This window comes from Amphiprion ocellaris, chromosome 3 (genome assembly GCF_022539595.1).
Source record: "Amphiprion ocellaris isolate individual 3 ecotype Okinawa chromosome 3, ASM2253959v1, whole genome shotgun sequence".
NCBI lineage: Eukaryota > Metazoa > Chordata > Actinopteri > Pomacentridae > Amphiprion > Amphiprion ocellaris.
In genome coordinates, this window is record NC_072768.1 from 23,121,345 (window position 1) to 23,145,236 (window position 23,892).

At 38.8% G+C, this 23,892-nt stretch overlaps 1 protein-coding gene across 7 annotated transcripts in view; it reads right to left on the reverse strand.

The window, feature by feature from the left end:
• Positions 1–23,000, reverse strand: part of kif21a (kinesin family member 21A) — a 54,784-nt gene extending 31,784 nt beyond the window's left edge. For 5 of the 7 annotated variants that reach the window (XM_035957662.2, XM_035957661.2, XM_023291182.3 and 2 more), the window contains exons 1-2: positions 22,602–22,996; positions 907–1,129 (exon numbers count right to left, since the gene is read on the reverse strand). In XM_035957662.2, the coding sequence (XP_035813555.2) occupies positions 907–1,129; positions 22,602–22,645 (267 nt within the window). In that variant the 5' untranslated portion in view covers positions 22,646–22,996. Of the gene's footprint in view, positions 1–906; positions 1,130–22,601 lie in introns of all 7 variants that reach the window. The other 2 variants (XM_023291184.3, XM_035957663.2) reach the window with 2 other exon arrangements.
• Between the last annotated feature and the right edge of the window lie 892 nt (positions 23,001–23,892).

The following is a 23,892-nucleotide window of genomic DNA, read 5'->3' on the forward strand; positions in this document are numbered from 1 at the left end:
ATTACGGACTACTAATCAAAGTGAAATCATACCTTAATTATAAAATAAACATACTGTTTTATCATTTTAGAATTTCACAAATTTCGGTTGTCCAAACCTATAATACCAAACAACCTACAATTAACATAAATTATGTTCTGAAATTTGTTCCACAATCTTTTGTCACTGTAATGCATGACAATGGAATGTATTAATCTGAATATCTTAATTGAATCTTAGTTATAGAAAGATGGATCTTATTACAATACAGTATTTTTGTAAATAATAATGTCAAGATTTAGTCTTTTTTCAACCTTGTTTTCAGTTAAATTCATCATGTTATGTCTATTTTGATTTTAAGGTGTAGCCTGTAGTCAGCCTATTATAGCTGGTAGTTTACTGGTTATTGTGAGATACTGAAGATCACTTCCCTTAACCATTTTTCTAACAAATTTGTTTTTCTTGTACCCTGGTAACTGCAGAAGTATCTCTAGCGGGGAAGGAACCCTGGTTAGAAATCACTGTCCTACTGTAACTCTGCTACTGTGTACTCTGAATGTACGGCACCTACTGTATGTAAATTCTTGGTTTTCCATCTGCTGCTCTTCCCAAAGCTCGATGACGTTGTTAAAGTCCTCTGAGATGCAATTTTGATGCACTTATAGAAAAACTGCCATACTTCCACGCTGTCATAAATATCGCTGTTTTGAAAATGAAAATTATTTATAAAGCTACAGATTAACATATACAAAGTGAAAGGTTTAAATTCTTGACCTCTTTTAACCAAAATGTCAACTCCCTCTACCTCTCCAACACTCCTCCTTTTTCTTTCCACAAACACACACACATGCAGTGTAGTTCCCTACATCCTCTCAGTTATAAAGCACCGTCAGCACTGCAGCTGTGATGCTGAGGACAAAGACTTGCCTGTCCGTATGCAAATACAGTGGCGTTGTAGCCCTCGAAACAGCCCTCGATCAGCTTCTCTGTGCAGGTGCTGTAGATGGCGTCCTGCTGGGAGTCCATGTCGAACAAATAGTCGTAGGTGAAGGCCTTGTCTTTCCCCAGTATCACCTGAGGCTCCCCTGGCATCACATACGTACAGATGTGACATCCCTCAATCTTCTCCCTGGCAAGCTGAGGACGAATCCTGCAGAAAATACAGAAAATGTGACACAATTTTGTAGATACACAGTGTATGTTTATGTGTACAAGGGTTGAAAGTTATAAATACTTGAGGCAAAGGGCTTCTTCAAGATAAATGACAAGAAAATGAAAGGTGCTCAGTGGTATGAACCAGCTAAGCGACCCCCTTTTTGTGATTTCTACTGTAAACACTAGTTAAAGAAAATAAAAAAGAGCATACTGACAAAAACTCAGATTTACAAATTGTGAGTTTTTACATTGTAGGTGCACAAAACAAATGACAAAATACAAGAATCATTATAGTCACTGAAGGAAAACAGCAACTTGACAGTGTAAAAATAAGTCCTATATTCAAAACTTTACATTCATCCAAACTCAATATAAATACAAGTTTGCTATTATTAATTAATTTATATACAACAAAGGGCATTTCAAATCTATTGAAAACACAAAATCACACCCAAAACATTCATTTTCAACAGCCACGAAAGCCCTGTTTGCATTTAAATACAAACAGGTCTTACGTCCAAGGACACGTGGCTGCTGTCGAGATCAAGGTCTGATCTCTGCAGCAGCCATTGTATACCAAAGATTGTGGTGCAACCTTCGCGTCACACTACAATCTTTCTAACCACATCGCAGAACAGATTAGCACAGTGCTGCTGCATTAGGCAGTAAATAGGAAAGCGGACTGATTGTAGCAATGTGTGTAAAAATTATTGCATACTGCCAGTTTAAAAAATACACACACACAAAAATCCTCATTTCGATGTGCTTTAACTGTTATTCTACATCCACAATAATAGTCAGTCTACATTTGCCAGTGTCTGTTTCTTGCGCAATAAGCAAATGTTATTTGACTGTCATACATCAGACACATGGTCAACATCCTCCTCTGACCCAATATTCGTTCTATAAAACCTGCCATCTGGGTTAATATGTACCGCTTCAGTGTCTGTGTGTCTGTCTGTCTGTCTGTCTGTGAATGGCAGAGCTGACATGCTTAATGTTAGTAATGCCTTCCTGAATGGTGGCCAACTGAAATCAGGCAAGGATTAACCAGTTTAATGTGAATATGAGGGAGGAAGAAGAGAAAGACAGACAGTGGCACTGCTCGTATTCATTCTGCACTGAAAATAAGCATTTCATTATTTTGTGAAAGAACAATAGTGTAACCAACAGTATAGTACACATACATGGAGCGGCTGTATTCAAGGAAACAGAAAACAGAAACAAATGTCAGCCTGCATGTTGTTCAACTGCAAAAAACTTTAATTAAAACACATGGAATGAAAAATATTGGGGAATCCTGGTAGTTTAGGGCTGCAGAGGAAAACCAACATAGTATCCTACAATTGTGAGACAGGTGACAATTATAATGTGACTATCAAATCTTTATCACTGAAAAGGTAAACATTTAAAAATAAAATGCTTTTTAAAGTAATGATTTGAAGCAAAATTGCAATTAAAAAGGACAGGTCTTTGTTTAAAAGACAGCAAGTTAATTGCGAGAATTTTTTTCTTTTTGTATCACTATGTGACTAGCTGTGGCAAATTGTCAATTGCTATTGGCTCCAGTTATTGTTAGTATGCTGTAGTCCGAGCTACAGTGCTAGAAAATGGTGGCTGCTGCCAAGCCTGACTTTGTTCTGTTTAAGTATTTTCGAAGATCCAAGACTTTCAAAGTACTTCAAATTATCATGAAATTAAAGGCTGGTTTGTGCATTGTGTGACACAGCAGCACTATTACAAAGAACACACACCTGAAGGCACCATTTTGCGAAGTGCACCAACCAAGAGATGTTTCAACGTGTTTAGTTGCAGTCCTCCGTAAGTATTCAGTTTACAATTATGACAGACAGACGATTTGGAGAAAATATGGAGTTGTTCTGACAGATATGATTTGATTTGCAACAAAGTCAAGCTTCACTTTAATATTGACTGTGTAATATATATAAAACATGATGGAGCATTACCATGTGACTTTATGAAAAGCGTGAACGTCACAAGGATTACATGACTTTTAAAACCATAAAACCCTGGGACAGACTCACTGCATGATGATCTTCAGTTGCAACCTTTGTGATCTGCAAACAGATTTTTTTCAAAATGCTTGCTTGACAGATGATATTAATGTACAAAAATGGGACTCCTGCACATTGTCCTTATGTTCAAGACCTGTAATGAAGCAGTACATCAAAATAATGGTTGTGTCCCTTCAGACCTTCCTCTGAGTGTGAGTTAGAGATAATGACAACCTGAGGACTCATTCTTTGAAAAAGATCTGTTTGGACGTGAAACATTAGTTTGATGTAGTGATTTAATAAATGTCTTGCAACCCCAGTGCACAGTAATCATCTTTTTGTACATGAAACTGAGCTGTTCTACTTTGACATCAGCCTTATCTCCTCTACTCAAATTCCTCTAATGTAGAATAGTAGGACAATTTTATCGATTGTCGTTTTTTTTTGCACCATCAAATTAGAAGCTAAATAAAGGCACCGGCCAATTCAGTACAATGATTTTACTACACAATTAATATCCTGGTAGGAGTCAGAGTCAGGTTTGCTATTTAGTAAAGTGTTAATGTTTATTGAAAAAGAAAAGGAATAAGAATCCATGTTCTGCTCACACTATGGTTCATTGTGACTTAATGAGCCAACCTTGCAGAGAGTATCCCTCTGCTTCTTCTGACAAATTTTCTTCATGGGCTGAGCGCACAAACAAGCTTGGAAGAAAAGCACCTGACAGCAGGCCTGCCAGCCTCTCTGTCCTGTGTGGATAAGGGCCTCATTGTGCCTCCAAGTTCAGGGGAAAACAATACTCTGAGTGGACTACAGTGGAACCATTGTGTCCGTCTGTGTGACACTGGATCCCAGCGCTGACACCAACGCCACGGCTGCAGGATTACACGGCTGGACAGAGGCGAGGGAGGAGAGGTAATGTCCTGCGTGGAGGTCACGACACGTCCACGAATAACCGTACAAATGGTCACTGGGTGTGGTCACAGATAAAAGATAGATACCATAAAATGAAGGCTGTTCCTCAGTCTTCTCTTTGCTGTTTTTGATAATACATAGTTCTTCGCAGTCTGTTTTATTACATTAATTTTTCAGGCTGCTGTGTTCATGACACTTTATACTCAGTTGCCTGTAATGTTGATGTTGCACTATGTGAAGCGAAAGCGATGCTGAATGATTTTTCAAACTCAGCGCTTTATAAAGTGCTGCTTCTCCATTAAATGATGGCTTGATATGAAGTAGCTGCAGCCAACTCAGAGTACTCATTTTGCTTAGGTTAGCTAGTTTTAATCAAGGGTAGAAACTGGTTTATAACTACATTTTAAAACACAGTTTTGTCAACAGAGCAGTTTTATAAATGTGAGAGGAGCTGAAGGTTTCCATCATTATGCCGAAGTACAGTTGCTGATTGGAAAAGAAACAACAATCGACAAACACCACTATCAAATACACTTTCACTCGGACCAACAGAGGTATCAGTCTAATGATCCAATTAAGCAGGAAAATAACTAGAAAGTCTGTAAATGGGAAGATCTCACAGTGCTAGCTTTTAGGTGTGAGTGAGAGAAGCTGTTGCTGCTGGGTGTGATATTCAGAGAAAGTACATAGATAAATGCTAAGACAAACACTGGAGTTTACAACTCTCTTCTTGAATTCCTCTGAGTTAGCTAACAGAGCTTGTGTTCTACTGTCTGGATCTTATGTCACTTGTGTATTGCACAGTAAACGTGATCCAAGTCAGACAATCAATGTTCTTCCATGTCAAATTTACCGTATTTAACCAATTACATGTTTCCTTGGCCTGTAAGAGTATTTTAGAAATGTAATCCCTTCCATGGTGGCGGAGGTCTTTGTTTCAGACGATTTAACTCACTAAATGGGTGTGTAATCCTGTCTGTTCAACACTCTCCCACAGCATTTTCACACTGGGGGACCTGATGGCATTTCCCACATTTTCTCTTTCCATCTGCATATACACACCGAGACTTTTTGCTGTACCAACAGCATTTCAGTTGAGATTTTTGCTTCTCATTAAGTCCAGCATTATTATTAGACTATTTAATTAATATACATCATTATTAGATTTATATGCAAAGTTCTGTATTATTGAAGAGTGGCGTCACATTAATAGTTCATAAACAGAAACAAAGGGCTGGATAAAACTTCAGTTTTATTGTTTATACTTGTAAACATGTCAGCTTACATCAAGACTTTGTTATTGTCCAAAACTGTATGACAGTAAGTCTTGTGTAGGGAACTTCGACTTTTATAACGAAAGTAATAACTTCCTGAATTTGCAGACATTTTCATTAGCCAAATTTACAGATCAATAGCAATCATTGCTGACCATCAATAATGACTAGAGTCAAAGTAATTTAATTTGTAGCATAGTAAACCGAGCCCCAGTGTATCAGTACGGGTCAATAAAAAACTGTTGTGGTTGCTCATCTATTTTAGGGGTATGGGTTTTGAATATTATGAGCAGAGGTCGCAGGTCAGGTGAGGGTCAGAGTCAAAGGTCATGGCAGCTTTGCAGCAGAGACCTGGTGTCTGGCTAATATTAGGAAGTAACTGATTCAGATTTTTTTTTAAAACACAAGGGTTTAAAAATATCTAAAACAGATAGACTCTACACAAAGGAAAAGGTAGCAAAATAAATAATTTATTTGCCACTGGTGCATAAAAGCAAAATAATATTAAATAGCACCTGTTTCAGTTGTGGGTTTATTACTAAAGCGAAATTTCTTTGTGTTGGGTATTGACAGTTTTTATTTATGTTTTTGTTTTCCTTGCACAACTGAAGCAGATCAGAACGATGCCTGAATTTGTAGTACTGAAAGATGACGTGTATTTATCTGTACCTTGAAAAGCTTTCACACACTCACAGCTTGTTTCTAAACTGCTGGAGTTCGGCTATGAACCCTGGAGCATGCCCAACCTGCTACCACACCCCCCAATCTCTCCAACCCCCATCAAACCACCTTCTCACTGCACTCAATAAATCATTAAGGGTGCTGCATATCACTGGAAGGAAGGGATGAAGGATAAAGATATATGAGTGTGTGCCTGTCTGAGACTGCAGTTTATAAACTCCTTTCGGTTTCATCGGCAGCTGCAGCTTTTATCCAGCTGTCTGCAGAAAAAAAAAAAGGGAAAATATTGAAATGTGAGATTTAAGGTATGCAACAGATAGGTGGCCCCCAAAAGATGCAGTTCTTGCAAATTCGACTAGTGTTTGAAGAAATAGTGTTTTTAATCATCTGAAATAAAGAAGTTAAAAAATTAATTTAAAAAAAATCCCTTTTTTGGAGGTCCTGCCAAATAAAAATAAATGACGTGAAGCCTGTCATCATGATGTAAAATGTTTGTTTACTACACTAAATGTTTAAAGGAAATGAACAATACATTTATTAAGTTTTAGCGCTTTCACAATGATTTAGGTTTGCGCACTACCCCCGCTCTCTTTGTGAAAGACCTGCACTGCAGAGAATCAAGCTAGTCCCAGGATCAAGCCAAAAGGAAAAAACAGACCCAGAGCAACCTTTGTTCGTGCACACACAGCCAAAAATCAAAGCCATTCACACAAAAGCTAAAGCACCACTCCCAGTGGTGGCTGCAGACTGGCGAGGAAACAGGCCAGATCTTTATGTGGAGATTTGCTGAGAACAGCATTGTAGCTGCTTGGGATGATGTCACCTGCTACTGGGATGTCCACTCAACTTTAAGCAGAACGTCTCACTGTCCTTTACAGAGGACACTATTAAAGCCTGTATGAAGGACAGGGAAAATGAGGGTGCTCAGGAAACAGAAGAGGTAACAAGAGAGAAAATGTGTGTCATTGTCACACACTTGGCTCGCTGCCAGCCACTGCAGGCTGACTGTTACCAGCCTCCTTGTGGTTGTAAACAAAGTGTGGAAGTGCTAGTAGGTTTAACAGCACAGGTGATTGCTTTGGGGCAAATCAGCTTTCATCTGCTTAATTTTTTTTTAAATCACAGAAGACCATGCTTAACAAGACATCATATGCCAGGAGATTGAGGTTTACCCTTTTCTTTTTAACACGTTAGAAAAATTTCAAACTGGTCAGGCAAGTTGTAAACCACACACACTTAACTGTCTTTGCAACTCTTTGCTGTCATTTGCCTTAATCTTCCTGTCAATCACTATCCTAAAATGGCAAAACCCACCCATTTCTTTTGTGTGAGACCATTTGGTTATTTGTTAACACAATTCAGTTTGGGTCTATGGCAACCTTAAGAGACAGTGAATGAAAACAAAAAATAAGAACAAACCAGGAAATTTCTCTCAAATCACTGAAATACATTCTTCCTTCTCTAGCACAGACACACTGACTACAACAGACATTACTGTGTAGTAGATTGGGAACAGGCAGGCCTATCAGACCTCTTTCTTTGTACATTTATGGATTTAACATGTCTGTGTTCTCTTTCTTTCAATAAAATTTTTTAAACGCAATTTAATAAACAAACAAACAAATTTAATCAACGATCAGTTTGCTTAATGCCCATGTCCAGTAAACACATCCTTAAGACTTGGGAGTTGTACAAACAAGCTCCTCTGTAATTTGTGGTCACCCACAACACTCTCCACCTACACTAACAAATGTGTATGCTCGGAAAACCGTAAATCCAGTGTTTTGCAGTAAGTAAAGGTCTCCTTGCGATTTTTTTTGGACAAAAACTAGTGTAATGATTTGGTGAAATGTGACAATTAAAATGTTGGATCTTAAACAAAATCTTAAACTGGAGACTCTGCCAGTGTGAAGTTGAGGAAAATTGCTAACCTGGCTTTCACAAAAAATTCAATATGCCTACTAGCATTTCTATGGTTCACTAGGTCAGGATTCATCTTGTTTATTTAAAGCACACAAATTAGAAACCTGAATGAGAACCAAAGAAATAAGAATAAACAAATAATTTTAAAGTTAAGGCCAAACTAAATCTACAAACCAAGAAATGCTTGAGTAAAATAACATGCAGGTCAGCACCTAAATTCTCTAAAGATAAACAAACGTCAATATCACTCTTTCACCACCATAAACACTATATACTATATATAACTATATATAAACATATTACTGCTATTAAAGCATTGACACTGTATAAAGACATTGCATGCTTGCAGTGGTTGCACATTTCATTTGTGAAAGTAATTACCTCTGCAGTACAGGGATTATAGCAAGGGGGTTGGTTTGTGCAGAGAGAGAGGGTGGTGTGCACAAGTTTAAAGAGATAGACTTAACACTGCTCGAGCAGGAATGAGATCTAGGTTTCACAAAGACTTAAAATTTGTGTGCATTTTAAGGCAGGGGAAGTGCCTCACTGCACAGAAGTAAGACATATAGAAGCGGATGTTGTAGCCCAGCTTTTCACTGCATGTCTGCGGCATGCCTGTTGGCTTAGCATCTCAAATGTAAATGCCAGACAAAAACAAAGATAAGCAGACAATTTTAGAGTGTAAGAGAAAACTCTCTGCAGTATCAATGCAGGATAAATACATAAAGGTCCTCTGCAGCTTCTATTTGGAGAATGCTTTTAAAGTGCCTAACAGTACAATCAGAAAGTACATTTTTAGCATCAATAACTCAAGAAGTGGTTTCATGCTCTGCCCATTCAGCCAGACAGGACCACCTACAGCACCAGACAAAGAGCTCAGAGCAGCATCTGCTTCAACTGAACACTTGGCCACATATGAGCTGCAAGAAAGCAACAAGAACACGCAATCTGTGCTACAGTCAGACACAAAGACATCCCTGTCCAATGCTTTAAAATCAAATGTGTGTGGATTCAATATTAATTCAATATTTTCTGTATCAGAGTTATGTGCGTGCAGTTCTGAATCACTCTATACTGTGCGTGACATAAAAGATGGGGTTGCCATGGTGACCGGTAATAGAAGCAAAGAATTAAAGTCATAATCCGATCCCAGCAGGATATAATGCTGGTCTGGCCGGCTAAAGGATGCCAAAGGGAGGGGCATCAGAAAGAGACAAATGTAGTCAGCATCCTGCCACCCATCAAAGACTTGAGGATGAGGTTAATTTACTACCAACCTAACCAGCCAAACATTTTCTTTGTGCCTCAATGCTCATGACTAAAGCCTGGATATTAAAAAAGGGTTATCATCCAATTATTAATTACTTACTGGGATAATTTTACCTCCTTCAAGTGCAACCTCAAAGTCAGTCCAAAAATAAGTAATAAACTTACTTGATGCTTAAATGCCACAAAGAGCTGCAAATTTAGCCTGGAATGAAAATGGACTCAAAACTGTACAATCTGATCTTGATGGAAAAGCAGAGACCTCCAGTTGCATTGTATATCTGTGCATAAACTGATCCAAATTTTGTAAAATGACAGTGAATGAGTACCATTAATTCAGCCAAGAGCCATTATAATATTAAATCCAATTCATCAAATCATCTTCAAAATGTGCAAACCATTGTCAAAGAACTAAATGTTGAAACCACAGGTTGCAGGGCAGCAGGATTAATGGGAAAAACAATTACAGTATTTTGATCTATACTGAGATCACAATTATCCATTAATTAGTTTAATTAATCTTTCACATTTAAACAGAGTATTGCTTTCATTTTCATATTGTGCCACTAATGTACAAATCTGTATCAAAATAAGACTTAAAATAACGTTCTTCTCCATCTGAATTCAGTGCATCTTCCAGGAAAAATATAAATAATACTGTACCCTCACTAAGTGACCATCTGCTGATTGATTTACAACAATTTACATTTGTTCCCTAAATGTCTCACATGCAGGCAACAGTAGACAAAGCTAGATGGCTGCACACAAAGAAGCATCTGGACAGGTGTCACCGCAAATTTCTTTGAAAAGAGTGAAATACAGCATTTTAGTAGTAGATATACCTAAGTTAAAGGATATAGCAGAGCATTTTAAATCTCCATATTTAGTTGCAGGGATCCAAAATTGTGCTTGGGATCAATAGCCAATGAATTCTGCAGTCCTAGTTAGTTGTTGGAAAAAAAAAAAGTTTGGTCGTTATGGTGCAAAATTAGTTGGTGAAAGTCTTGGTTTTGCCACCAGTAAAATGTACAAAACCCATTTATGCTTGTTTTATGTCTCTAAAAATCACAATAACATTACTGTGTTATTGTGTAGCCCAGTAACAGAAACCACACAAAAGCCCTTAATTTTTGCCTAATCACTTCAACATAAACAAATCTTTCAAACTCTCACACCATTGCACAACTTGATCCTACGACAGCTAAAAGCTCATCCCTCCCTCTTCAAGAGATAGAGCATGAGGAAATCACATCCCAGCTCCTAAAATCCTTCCTTGAAAATCGGAGTAAAGGGCTGACACTATAATATCCCTTCAGTGAAATGTGATATTTCTGAGAAAAGGGGAGCACCATGAAGGCTCTTGGTACCAAATGTTCCAAATGACGCCTCGAGAGTATGAAGAGTAAAACTAGGGCAAATGGGAAAAATCCCTTTCTGACATTTTAACAGCATGTCTCATTACCTCAGCTGTCTATAAAATGTATAACTGGCTCTAGTTTGAATAGAGGGGGGATTTTACTTACTTTTTCAAATAAATGAATTGACCACATCTCCATAGACTCCTAACTGGGTGTGTTACAAAGCAAGAGACACCAAATTCATCACATATTTTTACATGAGGTCAGAACTTGCAAAAACAAGCAACACACCCAGGCCTCTGTCAGGGCACATTAACTGTGTTTTATAATCTGCATGATAGGTTCATAAAGACTTACAGCGCCCTGACCTGAGCTCATCTTCCTCTAATAAAGTTGTGGATATCCCAGTGATCCTACAGCTTTGGAGCTTTTTAAAAAATGTGCTTTCAAAAACAAATAAGGGTGCATTGAATCCCTGTGGCACGCTGATAACGGCTTTACTGCTTCCTGTAGGTCAGGGGTCAGGGAGCAGACCGGCCCATCATTAGCAAGGGAGGGAAAGGTTAGGCAACAGGAGGTGTCAGCAAGGGATCACGTGAAGTTGTCGACATGGAGAGGAAAACTGGCAGGCAGGCCAGAGTTACTGTTGGGAGAAACATGGATTCATTCTTCATCTAATGGCACATACACTCATGTACTGGCAGTGAACAATGGTGAAAAAAGTGGTGATGAAATTTTTGACACGGTGTCCAAAACAGTGGTCCTTTGTTTCTTGGCCACCAGTGGATTTAAGAGCTTACTAGCCCTTGAAACATTAAATATAGGCGATTAACCCTAACAGAAAATACTTTCTGTGCTATTTTTTGACTGTTAGATTATTAAAAAAAATCTTTTGTGCATCTTATTTGGAAAAGGGCCACAACCCAAATCCCGAGTCACCTCAATAATGATAAATTGCTGTATTCACGCCTGCCACACCAAGTTTATAGCAGTAATTATCACATTAATAAGAACTGAAGGCACAGCAATGTTTTTAAATCCTGCCTCTATTTCTAGCTGGGCTGATACATTTTATCTGTGGACACACCAGTATGCTATGAATAATGTATCCTTTTTTAGGACTGGAAACACTAACCAAAACACACAGCATAGCTTAAAACATCAGCAGATACTAAAAACAAGACCTTGCAGTTATGACCAACTAAATTCGTCGGCATCTCTGTAGATTTTGAGAGATCCACATGTTCTCATTGAAAGTCATGCTAATATGAGATATTTAACTGTGTATGTACCATACGCAGACATTACCCTACAAATACCATTTGCTAACTTGGGTGTAGGACTGAAAGATTTGGGGAAATAACGTTGTGATTTTTGTCACAGATGTGACAGTCATGCTTCATTTCAATATTCACTATGTAACACATTTAAAGCATGTGATTAAGCACTACCAGTAGCAGTTGGCAGATTTTCTGCTTGGCTCATTACTGGATTCACTATTCACTGATTATCTGTATTATCATTTAAAAAATTAATTCAAAATGCGCTATTTGGCTCTGATACAGCTGCCTGTCACTAACTGTAGTCACTCTGTAGTCTTAAGCAGTGTCCCGCCCACAGTGCTATGATTGGTCACACATGATAAGTAACAGCTTATCAACACTGAATGACAAATGTTACAAAAAAAAACCTCTTTTAACTCAAAATATGTAAAAACAAACAGCTGTATTTCAACAAAATTACATGTTGGAGTTTGTATTATCTAAATTTTGACACCAATTTTACTGCAAACATATTATTTTGTACATTTTGTTAAATTTTGTTATTTTGTAATATTTTGTAGATTAACACTGATGATTAACATTTATTTGTTTACAACATAATTCCATATGTATTCTTTTATAGTTTTGATGTCTTCAGTATTAATCTACACTGTATAAATAATTAAATAAAATCCTGTGAATGACAAGGTGTACCCAAACTTTTGACTGATAGAGTATATAAGTTGCAATCTGTGTTATGTGATATTCAGCTTCAGAATTATTGCATCTACCCTCACACACAGCACACACAACAATCTCAGACAGACAGCCACAATGGCTGCAAACTAAAACAAATTACAAAACATCTGCTCTTTCACACATCAAAATCAAAACATCAACAGTTACTGAGTCTGGCTTCAACCTTTAAAACAGTGACAACAGATAACAAAAATCATCCAATTTAGTACAGAAGTAATGAGAAAATTAATAATAGTGTCAGATATTTGGCAATGCATAAAATTTCCTCAAAAATTCCACTTCACTGCCCCATCACAGAGTTAGGCCGAGACTGCAAAGTCATTGAACCATGTGCTGTTGACATAGGAATCCCATCTCTGTGTCAACCATAGGCCAGCCACACAAAAGCTGTGGCTGAAAATGTGGAGGAGAGAGTGTGCATGTGTGTGTAGGGGGATGAGGGACACATCAGCCATCCAGCCTCTGTAGCTTTTAAGCCAGATAGCAGATAATAGGTTAGGTAAACATACCATTCAAGATCATGTGGAAGTCAGTTCAGCTCCACAGTTAACTGTTACATTTCTGTCAATACTATGATTTGACTTTTCTGCTATTATTTGTCAGCAGGGGGCCAATCAGCACAGACACATTTAACAAAGACACCACCCACGTTGAGTGTTCACACCTGCAGCAAAAATTCTAATTACTAACACCTCATGAATATGCAGATTCAGCCAGCTGCCACATGAAGCCAGCAGGTGGTGGGAGTTCATTTACACATGGTGCCTTCAGCAATGCTTAATCCACGCCTGCATTTTAGGTGCAAGACTGTCTGACACAGGATAGTGTTTGATGACCAAAAGAAGCTGTATTTTTCAGGTGGCAGACTGCTGATCATGTTCTTACAATGTTGTCCAGTAGAAATGGGGTGAGTCAGTTAGTAGTGATTAACCAATATCAAAATAAGAGAGCAGAGTTTCCATTACCTTTCAATTGTATTCTCATTTACTGATATATGTTTTTCCATGAATAATGTGGGTTATTTATGAAAAAGGATACTTCCCTGACTCCACAGTGGCATCTTCAGAAGCTTCATCAAATTTCTAAATCCCAAACCAAAGGATATATAGTTAGCAGTTATGCTTGACAAAGAAGCGACTGCAAATTTTCATTTCAGCAGCTGCAGCTAGAAAATCTCTGCTTTTTTTCCACCTATTGAGACCGCCATATTTCATATCAGTGCTGTCTTGTCTTGCATACAGTATGAAACAACCTACCAGAGAGTGACCTGTACCCAAATCAAATAAGACAACTCCTATAATCACTGATTAAAATTTTATAGTAAATGGTTCTGATTCTGGACAATCTAAAGACTTTGAGATCACCCCTCTGCTTCTGGAAGTTGTGATACCTTTTAGTGTTTTCCAGGAGAGTGCATTCTTGTCTTCTAGCTTCCAGAGTTGGAAATTTGAGCTGGAAAATTCAAAGTGCATATTAGGAAATAATCACTGAATTGCTTTGGCATTTCCATTCTCTGCTTCTGATTGTAAACAAACTAATTCATGAATGTTTTAAAGACCATTTCCTTATTATCAGCACCATCAGGTATGTACAGAGCTGCTGTCACAAAGACCCTCTAATAAGCTGCACTGAAGGAGATCTGCAACCTAGCAGCAACAAAATCATGTTACTGTATCATTGTGTGTGGGTTTAGGCATCAAAACAATGCACCAGCAATACCACCTGGACAAACAGGACAGTGAACTGAAATTAGAGCATTGCCAGCTATAGAGCTCATTTGGCATACTGTTATTAACTTGTGTTACTATCAGATATGAAATACACACTTTATAGACAAAAGTACTAAATACAAAGTTGAGGATTCAACTGAAAAAAGCTGAATTAATTCCACAAAATATGATGTAGTCAATAACAACCCTCGGATCATCATAATCGGATTAGTGACATCTGATGTATATTAGATGTAAATATTCTAATAATGTTACATGGAAAAATACATAGCCTCATTCATGGATAAAAACAGCTTAGTTTATAGAATAAAATGTAAAATGTAAATGTATCCCCATTTATCCCTATCAACTGCAGGGATAGTCTCATGACAGAAATAACAAGGTGCCAGCTCACTATGCAAACAGAGCTATTTGTGACTGTCTGAGTCCTATTTGTGATGTTCTGTTGGCAGTTTGATGATGGAAGTTAAGTTACATTCGCATCCTATTTGTGGCACTAGCTCCACATTTAGATCTCATTCGTTTTAGTTGAGCCCTTAACTGGATGGATCTGTAAAGTGAGGAAAAGGCATCAACATCAAGCTGTTGGAGACCTGAGGGGAAACTGAAGAAGCGACATGGAAAAAACTGAAAAGTGTTTGTGAAATGAAAGTGTATCTGAGAAAGACAGCGCTAACATTGGAGTAAACAACACACTTGTATGGGTGTGGCGTACATGTAAGCTACTCTATAATTACATCCAATTTATTTTGCATGACCAGCTTGTTTCCTAAGCGGTGCATAATGAAGGAGAAGGAGGAGGATAGGGGAAATACGTTCTTTGTTAAAAACATGTCCACATGTGGTGCATGTGGAGTCTACAGCTGAAAGCTCTCTGCATTTGTACAGATGTGTCTGGAACAAATGTGCTGACTCCTTAGGTCATGATATAGATAACTGAGGTCTTACAGCAATGCTGCGGCCAGTCAGGAGTCTATTTTGGGGCAAGTTGAGTTTAAGTACAGGCTATGCTTAGTATCATCTTGGAATGGAAGAGCCTTCTGTTTAGAAGGAGGTCATGATGGCCAAACACTGGAAATGTATCTGGGTTACACTCAAATTACTGGACGGCTTGTCACCATGACAACGTCCGTTAAGAAGCATAATTTGAATATCTGATAATTGCAACCCCACTACAGAGAAAGTCTATGGTACTGCTATCAAGTCTGTAGACATGAAAATGAGATGTCACCATTTCAATGAATAACCAGGGACTGTCAATTTAGTTTAGTGCTGAACTTCCAAGAGTTTGTACCACTATCAGTATACTTTATCACAATGGGTAAGACAAACAGAAATACTAAAAAATCATATTGGCTGGAAGCCAACATGCAGTAGGAACATAAAATAAGTGATGTAAGGTCAGTTATGTTACCCTTTAATGAACTGAGTCTATTCAAAGCTACTCTCTGTTGAGCTCAAGCTCCCTTGTTGGAAACACACACCTCTTTCAACTAGTGCTTCAGGCAAAGTAGGTGTTATTCATAGCTTCCGTCAGGGTAACTTGGCTAGCTCTTTCACACTTTGGCTAACACTTGAAAAGACAAGTGACATGTGCCGAGGTGTAATACAGCACAACTAAAGTTTCCTTCAGGCCATTTCTATAATAAAAGCATGTGGATCATAGCACAAGGATACAGAATTGCAGGGAAACAACACAGGTCAAAACCTGCAATCATCATTCTAGACAAAGCAACAAGGAGTAAAGCAGACTCCCCGGTGGCAGTGATGTTATCAGTAGGCAAACCACTGCTTCTGAACATACAGCTGGGCTGTGCCTCCAGCAGAGCTCTTGATTTTGCAGCTTGGACAGATGTTTTAAATACTCATGCTGGTAAGGTTGCCAGTCTCCATACAGTAACCATGAACACTGCCACCTGTTACCCCAATTTCTAATGTTCAGCAGTTTGTTCTATCTGTTGTTCAATGATGCACCATGAAAAAAGTCAGATGAATCAAGGCTGAAAATGAGGTGAGAAATCTTTGCCAGGAGCCACTGACTTTTAGGTTACAACCTCTATAATACAGGCAAGCGTAAATAGCTTCTCAAGGCTAGTAAAGAGTTCTGAAGACCCACATCATTTTTCCTACAAAGTTAACGTTCAAGAATTAGATTTTTACTACCTATGGTTCATATATATTACTTCCATCTTCTGAATATTTTCTCTAATTAACCTTTTAATCATAATTAATAAAATGTCCTAAAGTTAGAGGACGTATTTTCAAATTGCTTGCTTTTTTCCTTGTAGGTTATATTTACCCAAGACAAAGGAAAGATGCAAATCCCCAAATTGGAGAAGCTAAAACTAAGCAATGCGCTGCATTTTTACTGAAAGATGGCTTGTACTATCAACTTGATATCAGAATGGTTGCTGACTCTCTGCACTGCAGTCAAAAAAAAAAACTCTCTAAAAGATGGGACAATGGGACTGTGCCATCACATCCTTATATAATTCTACTTCAAAACAGTTACATAGGACATTCAATAAATATTAGCCTGCAAATTACGAAAAAGCTGCAATGCAAAAAAAAAATTTAGAGATGCAAGTACAATTCTATGCAAAATCACTTAACAGGTCCATACTTCAGCACTGGCATCAGTGTAAATCAGTTTCTATGACAGCTCAGGCAATGCAAAGGACACTGTAAAACATCAACCTCTCTGGATGCTTTCCAAGACAAACAAACAAAAACCTGCTTGCGGTTCAGCACAAACTTGCTCAATTAAACAGGAGACCAAGAAAGATTTGTTGTGCTCAGATGAAGTCCAGCATGTTTGGTGTGAACCTGGCCAGGACTACGACAGTGAATGCACAGTCCTGACAGTGAAATACAGAAGTGGGAGTGCAATAATATGGTGCTGCATGACAGCAAATGGCCTTCTGTAAAAACCATCTATAAATGGCACTGTGGATATATCAAAATTCTGGTTGACAAGATGACTGCCAGTCTGCAGAAGCATGACAAGAAAATATTGCAGCCTGATAACAATCAAAATCGAAGTTTCTAAAGAAGAATAAAAACTGGGATCTGGCCAAGTAAGCTGTCTTTGGGGTATTTTAAAGACAAAGGTAAAGCAACACAATCCCTCCAACAAAGAGCAGCTAAAACAAAGTCACTGAAGAATGCCAGAACAGAAATTGGTACAACGTTGGTATCCTCTATGCCGACGAGGTTTAAGTCTGTCGTCAAGAATCAAAGTGGACAAAAAAGTATTTTAAAAAATGAATAGATCTGAATTTCAAGCATGAATGGTATACTTTAGTTGCACTGAGTTCCTACTGTGAGGCCGGTATTTTTCTGCTCAGATACAATCTTGAATCATTTCCCATTTAATGGATAGTGCACAAACCTTTGTTGTATACTTACTGCTTACTACTGTTGTACAGTTATATATTAAAACTATATCCAGGAATTCAGTGACACCTGTAATATTCTATATGCTCTGGCATACAGATTCAGATTCAGGCTGAATTTTTGTGACTACATGAAACCTTTATTGTGCAGATAGTGTTTCATATGAAGTGGCAGAACACACAGTCCACCCTCGTGCAACCAGCAGGTGTTTAGTATAGCACAGACGAGTACAAATATTACATTGCACTGATAATCACTACGTTAGAAAATATGGAACAGCTAAAGACCAACACACACTTGCATAAACACACGGACAGATTCACAAGACCGTGGATCTGCAGCTAGCTCCTGACAGACTGGCTTGGCTCAGTGGATGAGAACAAAGCATAAGGTCTAGAGAGGCTTTAAACCCGTCGGGTCTTTTGTGTTTGCATAGTGCTGCCATGGGTGATGAGCACGCATCTAAACGTCCCGTATCTGTGCTTCCACTGGTCCTTTGCCAGTCCTCTACTGGCCCTGGCCATGTTATTAATATTTTTTTCCTAAATAAATAGTCCACTGTTAAACCTCATTAGAAAACCTGAAAAGTTTTTCAAGAATTTCGTTTTGGGATTAATATAACTTTATTTTATCTTATGTTTGCTATACTACAAATGTTTTGCACTCAGAGTATATGTTTTTACACAACACTTAAAAATCTAACCACTCAAATAACTATTTAAGGCTATATGCAAGCTGTCTCGCTAGAAACTCCTTGTGACTGCTTTACAACAGCCACGTCTATTTTCCCATCTTTTTTTGCCGTTTTCCAGTCTGCACCTCACTTATCCTCTCAGTTGAGAGGCCCCCAGTCTCTGTTTGCACTGTAAACCCCCCACAGCTATTGTCAGCTGTTGTCTCATGTCAGCTGAGTTGAGGCCTGTTTTGGTCATTAAGTAATAGTAGAGATCAGCCCTAATCGTGCAGCTCATTTTAACAAGATTTTTCTACCACAGTTAACCCTGTCTTTAGAGCTGGCTTGTGAGCTACAACCTGGGGCTTAGACTTAACCATTTATACCAGTTGCTGCATGCCTCTATGGCATTACATTTAAGTACGCCCGAACCTTAAGCCTTAAGAGGTTTAGGGACCTATTTAATTTCATTACCATCATTGTTATGCCCTTCAGCTGAACATCAAATCCATATGTCCTTACAGGGAAAAACAAAGATACTGAATTTTCTTGATGCATTGCTGTATTTTATGGTTGCTTCATGTTATTGTGTTGTTAATGAGCTTGGCAAGAACAACTAAACTGTAGCACACTTGGCTCTTACTGCAGATGTAAGCAAAGCCAAAGTTACACCCTCTCACTTTGATCCGCACTGCTCGTCTGTCACTGCCTTGGAAATACATAATCGTTGCTTTTTGTTTGTTGTATTGTAGTAATCACCCAAGCAGGCAGGTTCAGCAAGTTCTCAGTTTAACTGAGCCCTTCCCTTCAATGTACACCTACCATTTAAGACAAACTATTGTGTCGTCTTGGACTGTGCAAATAAGCCAACTAAAGTGCAGTCCATATTGTGAGGTGTACTGTGTAGCTCTTTCTCAATGCACCATCAACGGTCACCCTATTTATGCATGGGTAAACACCTACTATTGATGCATATACATGTTAAGAGCAACTGTTTTGAGTGTTGAATTCCTTTGTAGAAGTTTGAAAGAACAGGAAGGCCTCTGTTAAGATAAGCTGGGGTTTTAAACCGATTAAAAAACCTCAAGTGCACCCCTTAGTCCTTAAAGCAACCCTATTTAAGGTAGTATGCAATCTGGAATCAAGCATTATGGTTTAAACTGCACCTTCAACTCGCTGGTCTCCAAGATAAGCTCAACGGTTTTTCCATTACATGTACAATTCAGGTGTTTTGTTGACACACACCTACTCCTGTGTAGTGACGAGTAAGCACACCCAAATATCTAGAGGCTGATTGGATTTACTTGGTTGGAAAGCAGCTGACAGAAAGAACCGTCATACCCAATTTAAACTGGTTGTGCACGAGCACGGTGAGATTTGTCAACAGCCTCGGCAACAATTTAGTCAGCTGGTAAGAGTGAAAACAGGCAACTGCAAACCTATCACAAGGGCTGTGTGTAAAAGATGAAAACAGGATTTTTAAAACCTATTACTGTCCTAATAACACTCATTTTACAGGCATCATTATATCCATACTTTACTAAGAGGGATTAACTGTGTGCATCTTCTAGGCGCATTCAACAAATAACTGGTTTTACATACGACAAAAAAGTAAAATGCAGTACGCTAAAATAAGGACTGTAATTTTAGTTCCTGGAACCACAACACAAAATACCCACCTCTTACTGAATGAATGCTGTCCACATTTTTACTGTAATTTGCATGCTCTTGGAAAGACTTTTACACTTAAAAAGTGCAAGTCATTTAAAACACATACTTACATCCAGGGCAGACATGTATTTATATTTTTCTTTGGTTAGTTACCATAATTTGTTTTGCAAAGAAACATGGTAGGAAACTGGCAGACATGCCAATTATGTTCCTTCATACAAATGTAGTTACGAAATTGGAAGCATTGAATCAGACGGCTGACATGCTTTGGTCAGATATGTTAGTTTTTGTGGACAGATATTTCTATGTATGTCTATGGGTTTCAAACTGCATTCTCCACAATGATCACTCGGTTGAAAACCTCGCTAAAACAGTTTCCACAAAAACAGTCTCAACATTAACTGAACTTTTCCATTACAGGGCAGCTGTATTGTATACAGCGGTGGAAGAAGCATACAGATCCATTTCCATAAGTTAAAGTAGCAGTGTTTCTAGTAAAAGTTCAGCATTTTAAATCCTACAAAGTATAAGTACAAAAGTATTAAAATACACTTCAAGTACCTAAAAAAGTGTTAATTCTACAGACAGCGCACTTCAGAGTCATATTATGTTACTGGAATATTATTATTATTGATTAATTAATGTGTAAATCATGTTCATGTTGCATCCGAAGCTATTTTTCACTACTTTACACACTGCTGATTACCTGAACACATAATAATACAGCATTAGTTAATTTTATAATAATAATAATAATAATAATCTAAATCTGCAAAATAGCAAGAAGTAACTACAGCCTTTAAATGAATGTAATGAAGTACAAATTATAATATTTGCTTCCTAAACATAGTGCAGTTAAAGTAAAAAGTAGCAAACCAGGGAAATACTGCAATACTATTACAAGAAACTGGTACTAAAGCACAGTACTTGGGTAAGTGTAATTAATTACATTACACCAATGACTGAATATCAACACGTGTTATTTTCTGGTGCAACCAACAGAACAACTTTCCACAAAATTTGCAGGTTCAGCAGGAGAAAAAGAAAGGCAAAAGCAGATCTCCTGTTGAAGTCCAGGTGGGTGAGACACCTGACCTCATTACAGGCTCCACAGGGAGATTAAACCCTCTTAAACCCTCATGCAGATACTCTGTTACACTGGTCATACTGCTACACAGATATTGATTAGTGACGTTCAGTTTGCTCCAGAAATAGTTTGGTAATTCAGTGTTGCTAAAGTCTGCTTAGGCAGCCTGGTGATTTCAACAAGACAAACTGTACTGTCGATGCGAAAACTGATTTTTCTAGGACGGATTTCTCATTGATTAGGAGATAAATGTGGGCACAAAACAGCAGCTGTAAAAAGCAGCCCTAGCTCTACCAAATCAAAGTTCTGCTTTGGAAGGCCTTAACATTACATGTAAATCAACATTTAAGAATAAGATGAACCTCTAGTGAAACAATAAAAGCAGCATACAGATGTCAGCGGCGTCAAACTGTGGATTTTCCCTTCCAAATGGGAAATGGAATCGGGAAGCTCTGCACAAAAACAGCCGCCACACACAATGATGATGCACTTTTGTGAACAAGTGCATTCAAGATTGACTAATAATATACAAGCAAATTCAAAAATGGAAAGAGACTAGATATGAGCAACAAAGCCTTTATGTATCATTTTCATAATGCTCAGAAGGTCTGTGAATAGAATCCAACATGAAATACAGAGACCTAGAGAGAGAGGGACTGGTTTCCAGGTATTGCTTCTGTCACTGTCACCTCGCCAGCTGGGTGGGAGCGGCCTTCTTCAGCATGATAGCACACATTAAGTGCATGAAATTAGAGCAAAGGAGGCCCGATCCTGTGTCTCTGCTCAAAAAGTTAACAGATCTGAACTGACTGACAGTCTTAAATCACTGAGAGCCATGACTGGGCTGTGCATTGAGGATCTACAAACAAAGAGCTGACTTGACAGTGTTGCACTGAATGCTCCACTGTCCTTTCCTTGAAACCTGGCTGTCAGTGAAGCTCTTCTTTCATTGATTAACTGTCTCTCTGCAGGAGGCTTTGAGGAGAGGCCAGGCTGTTGGAGAAACACAGGCTGATTGTCTCGCTCCCACCCTGTCTGTCCTTCTTTCTCTGATAGCTCGGCTGTTACAACAGATAGCATCATTCCTTCCAGTCATAGTGTGCAGAGGATGGCCCATGTGTGTGCACCTGTGCAATGGGCGGGATGCTTTATGTTTGTGCTACGTTCGGACACAGAAACAGATCATGCTAACCGAGGTGAACCACAAACAAAGCGAAAATGTGTGCAGAAAAGTCGGCACCGGCATCAGGAGGTGGCAAGCTGGAATCGGGTCTGTGTATAAATGGAATAATGCTGATATATTGTAGGTACAGTGAGTCCGTGGAGCAGCAGATGCTGCTGATGACCTGCAGGTGTTTGCCAGGCCCGCGGCACTGACTGACAGGTGGCACCGGCCAATTAACACAGCTACGCATTTAGCAGTTAGTGCAAAATTAAAAGACAATTAAGTGACTTACCTCAGTGCCACACGAACCGAGCTTTCATCTTGTCCTGTCGTCATGGTTCCTCATACAATAGTCAGCACAAAAAGAACAAAAAGCGGATTTATTTCTGCTGGCGGCTTGCCCTGGCAGAGCAGCTAGAAAAAAGTGCGCACTCCCCTCCGACAGGATCGAGCTCACCTCGACTTCAGCGCCGCCATTTGAAACGAATACCAAAATATGTGCACTCTGTTTAAAGCATGGTTTCACCGAGGGCTCCGCTGGTGTGTCCGCATGTCGCGTCTACAGGCGCCGCATCTCTCCGCAGCTCTGCACGGATGCTTCAGCTCCGGCTCGAGCCCACATGCACTCTGCCGCTCCGCCTGCCGCTGCCGCGAGGTGAGCTGTTGGCTGGCGCGCGCGTACACGTGCGCACACACTGACGGACATCCACGCGCTGCCGTGCCTCCGTTTACGCACCGGGGAGGGAGCCGCAATGCGTCAGCAAGCCACGCCCTCCTCGGGGAGACGGCTGCGAGGTGACGTCATGACAAGGGTGTTATCCACGTTCAGTGATTTAGAAGTCAGTGAATTTACAGAGATTTACAGGAGAAATAACAGGGTATAGGTCACACCACAGTCAGGTGACTACTGAATGTACTCCTCTCAGCTTTGAAAAATAATTTAATTATATAAACATGAATTTGCACTGTGAGACTTCTATCTTCTCTTAATGTAAATCTGTTTATCCTGATTTGGACCCAAAGTCATGTAATTTAGGCCTAATAGCACTGAATGGAAATATACTGCAATAAACATTCCTATAGTGCATACCTTCTACTCTGAAAAACAAACGTGACTTTCAGATAGTTTTTTTTTCTTTACATTGAAAAATAAATGTGATTAAAATAAAATAAAAAATATAAATCATCTTTGGGTGTTCGTTAGACTGATTGATGTTGCATTGAATATGTTTTTTTCTCATCTGTCAGTTAATACTGATCATCTGAAATGAACATTTTACTTGTGCTGTATTCTTTTGGTCAATATATACCTGTAAACTTGTGGAGTCCACGAAGCAAGGGTTTCTAGACAATGCAGGCTTTTAGTGCCACCTTGTGGCTTGAATCACCAAGATTTGGTGATTCAAGCCACAAGCTTTTAACTTCATATACTGTATGAAGGTAAAAGAGAAACTCAGCAAAAGTAAAATGCTGGCACATTTCATACAGTACCCTGAGAATGGGGTTAACTACATTTTTAGAAATGTCTGAAGTGTTGACAGAAACATCTTGCTGCTCTGATTACACAGAAATATCTCATTGCA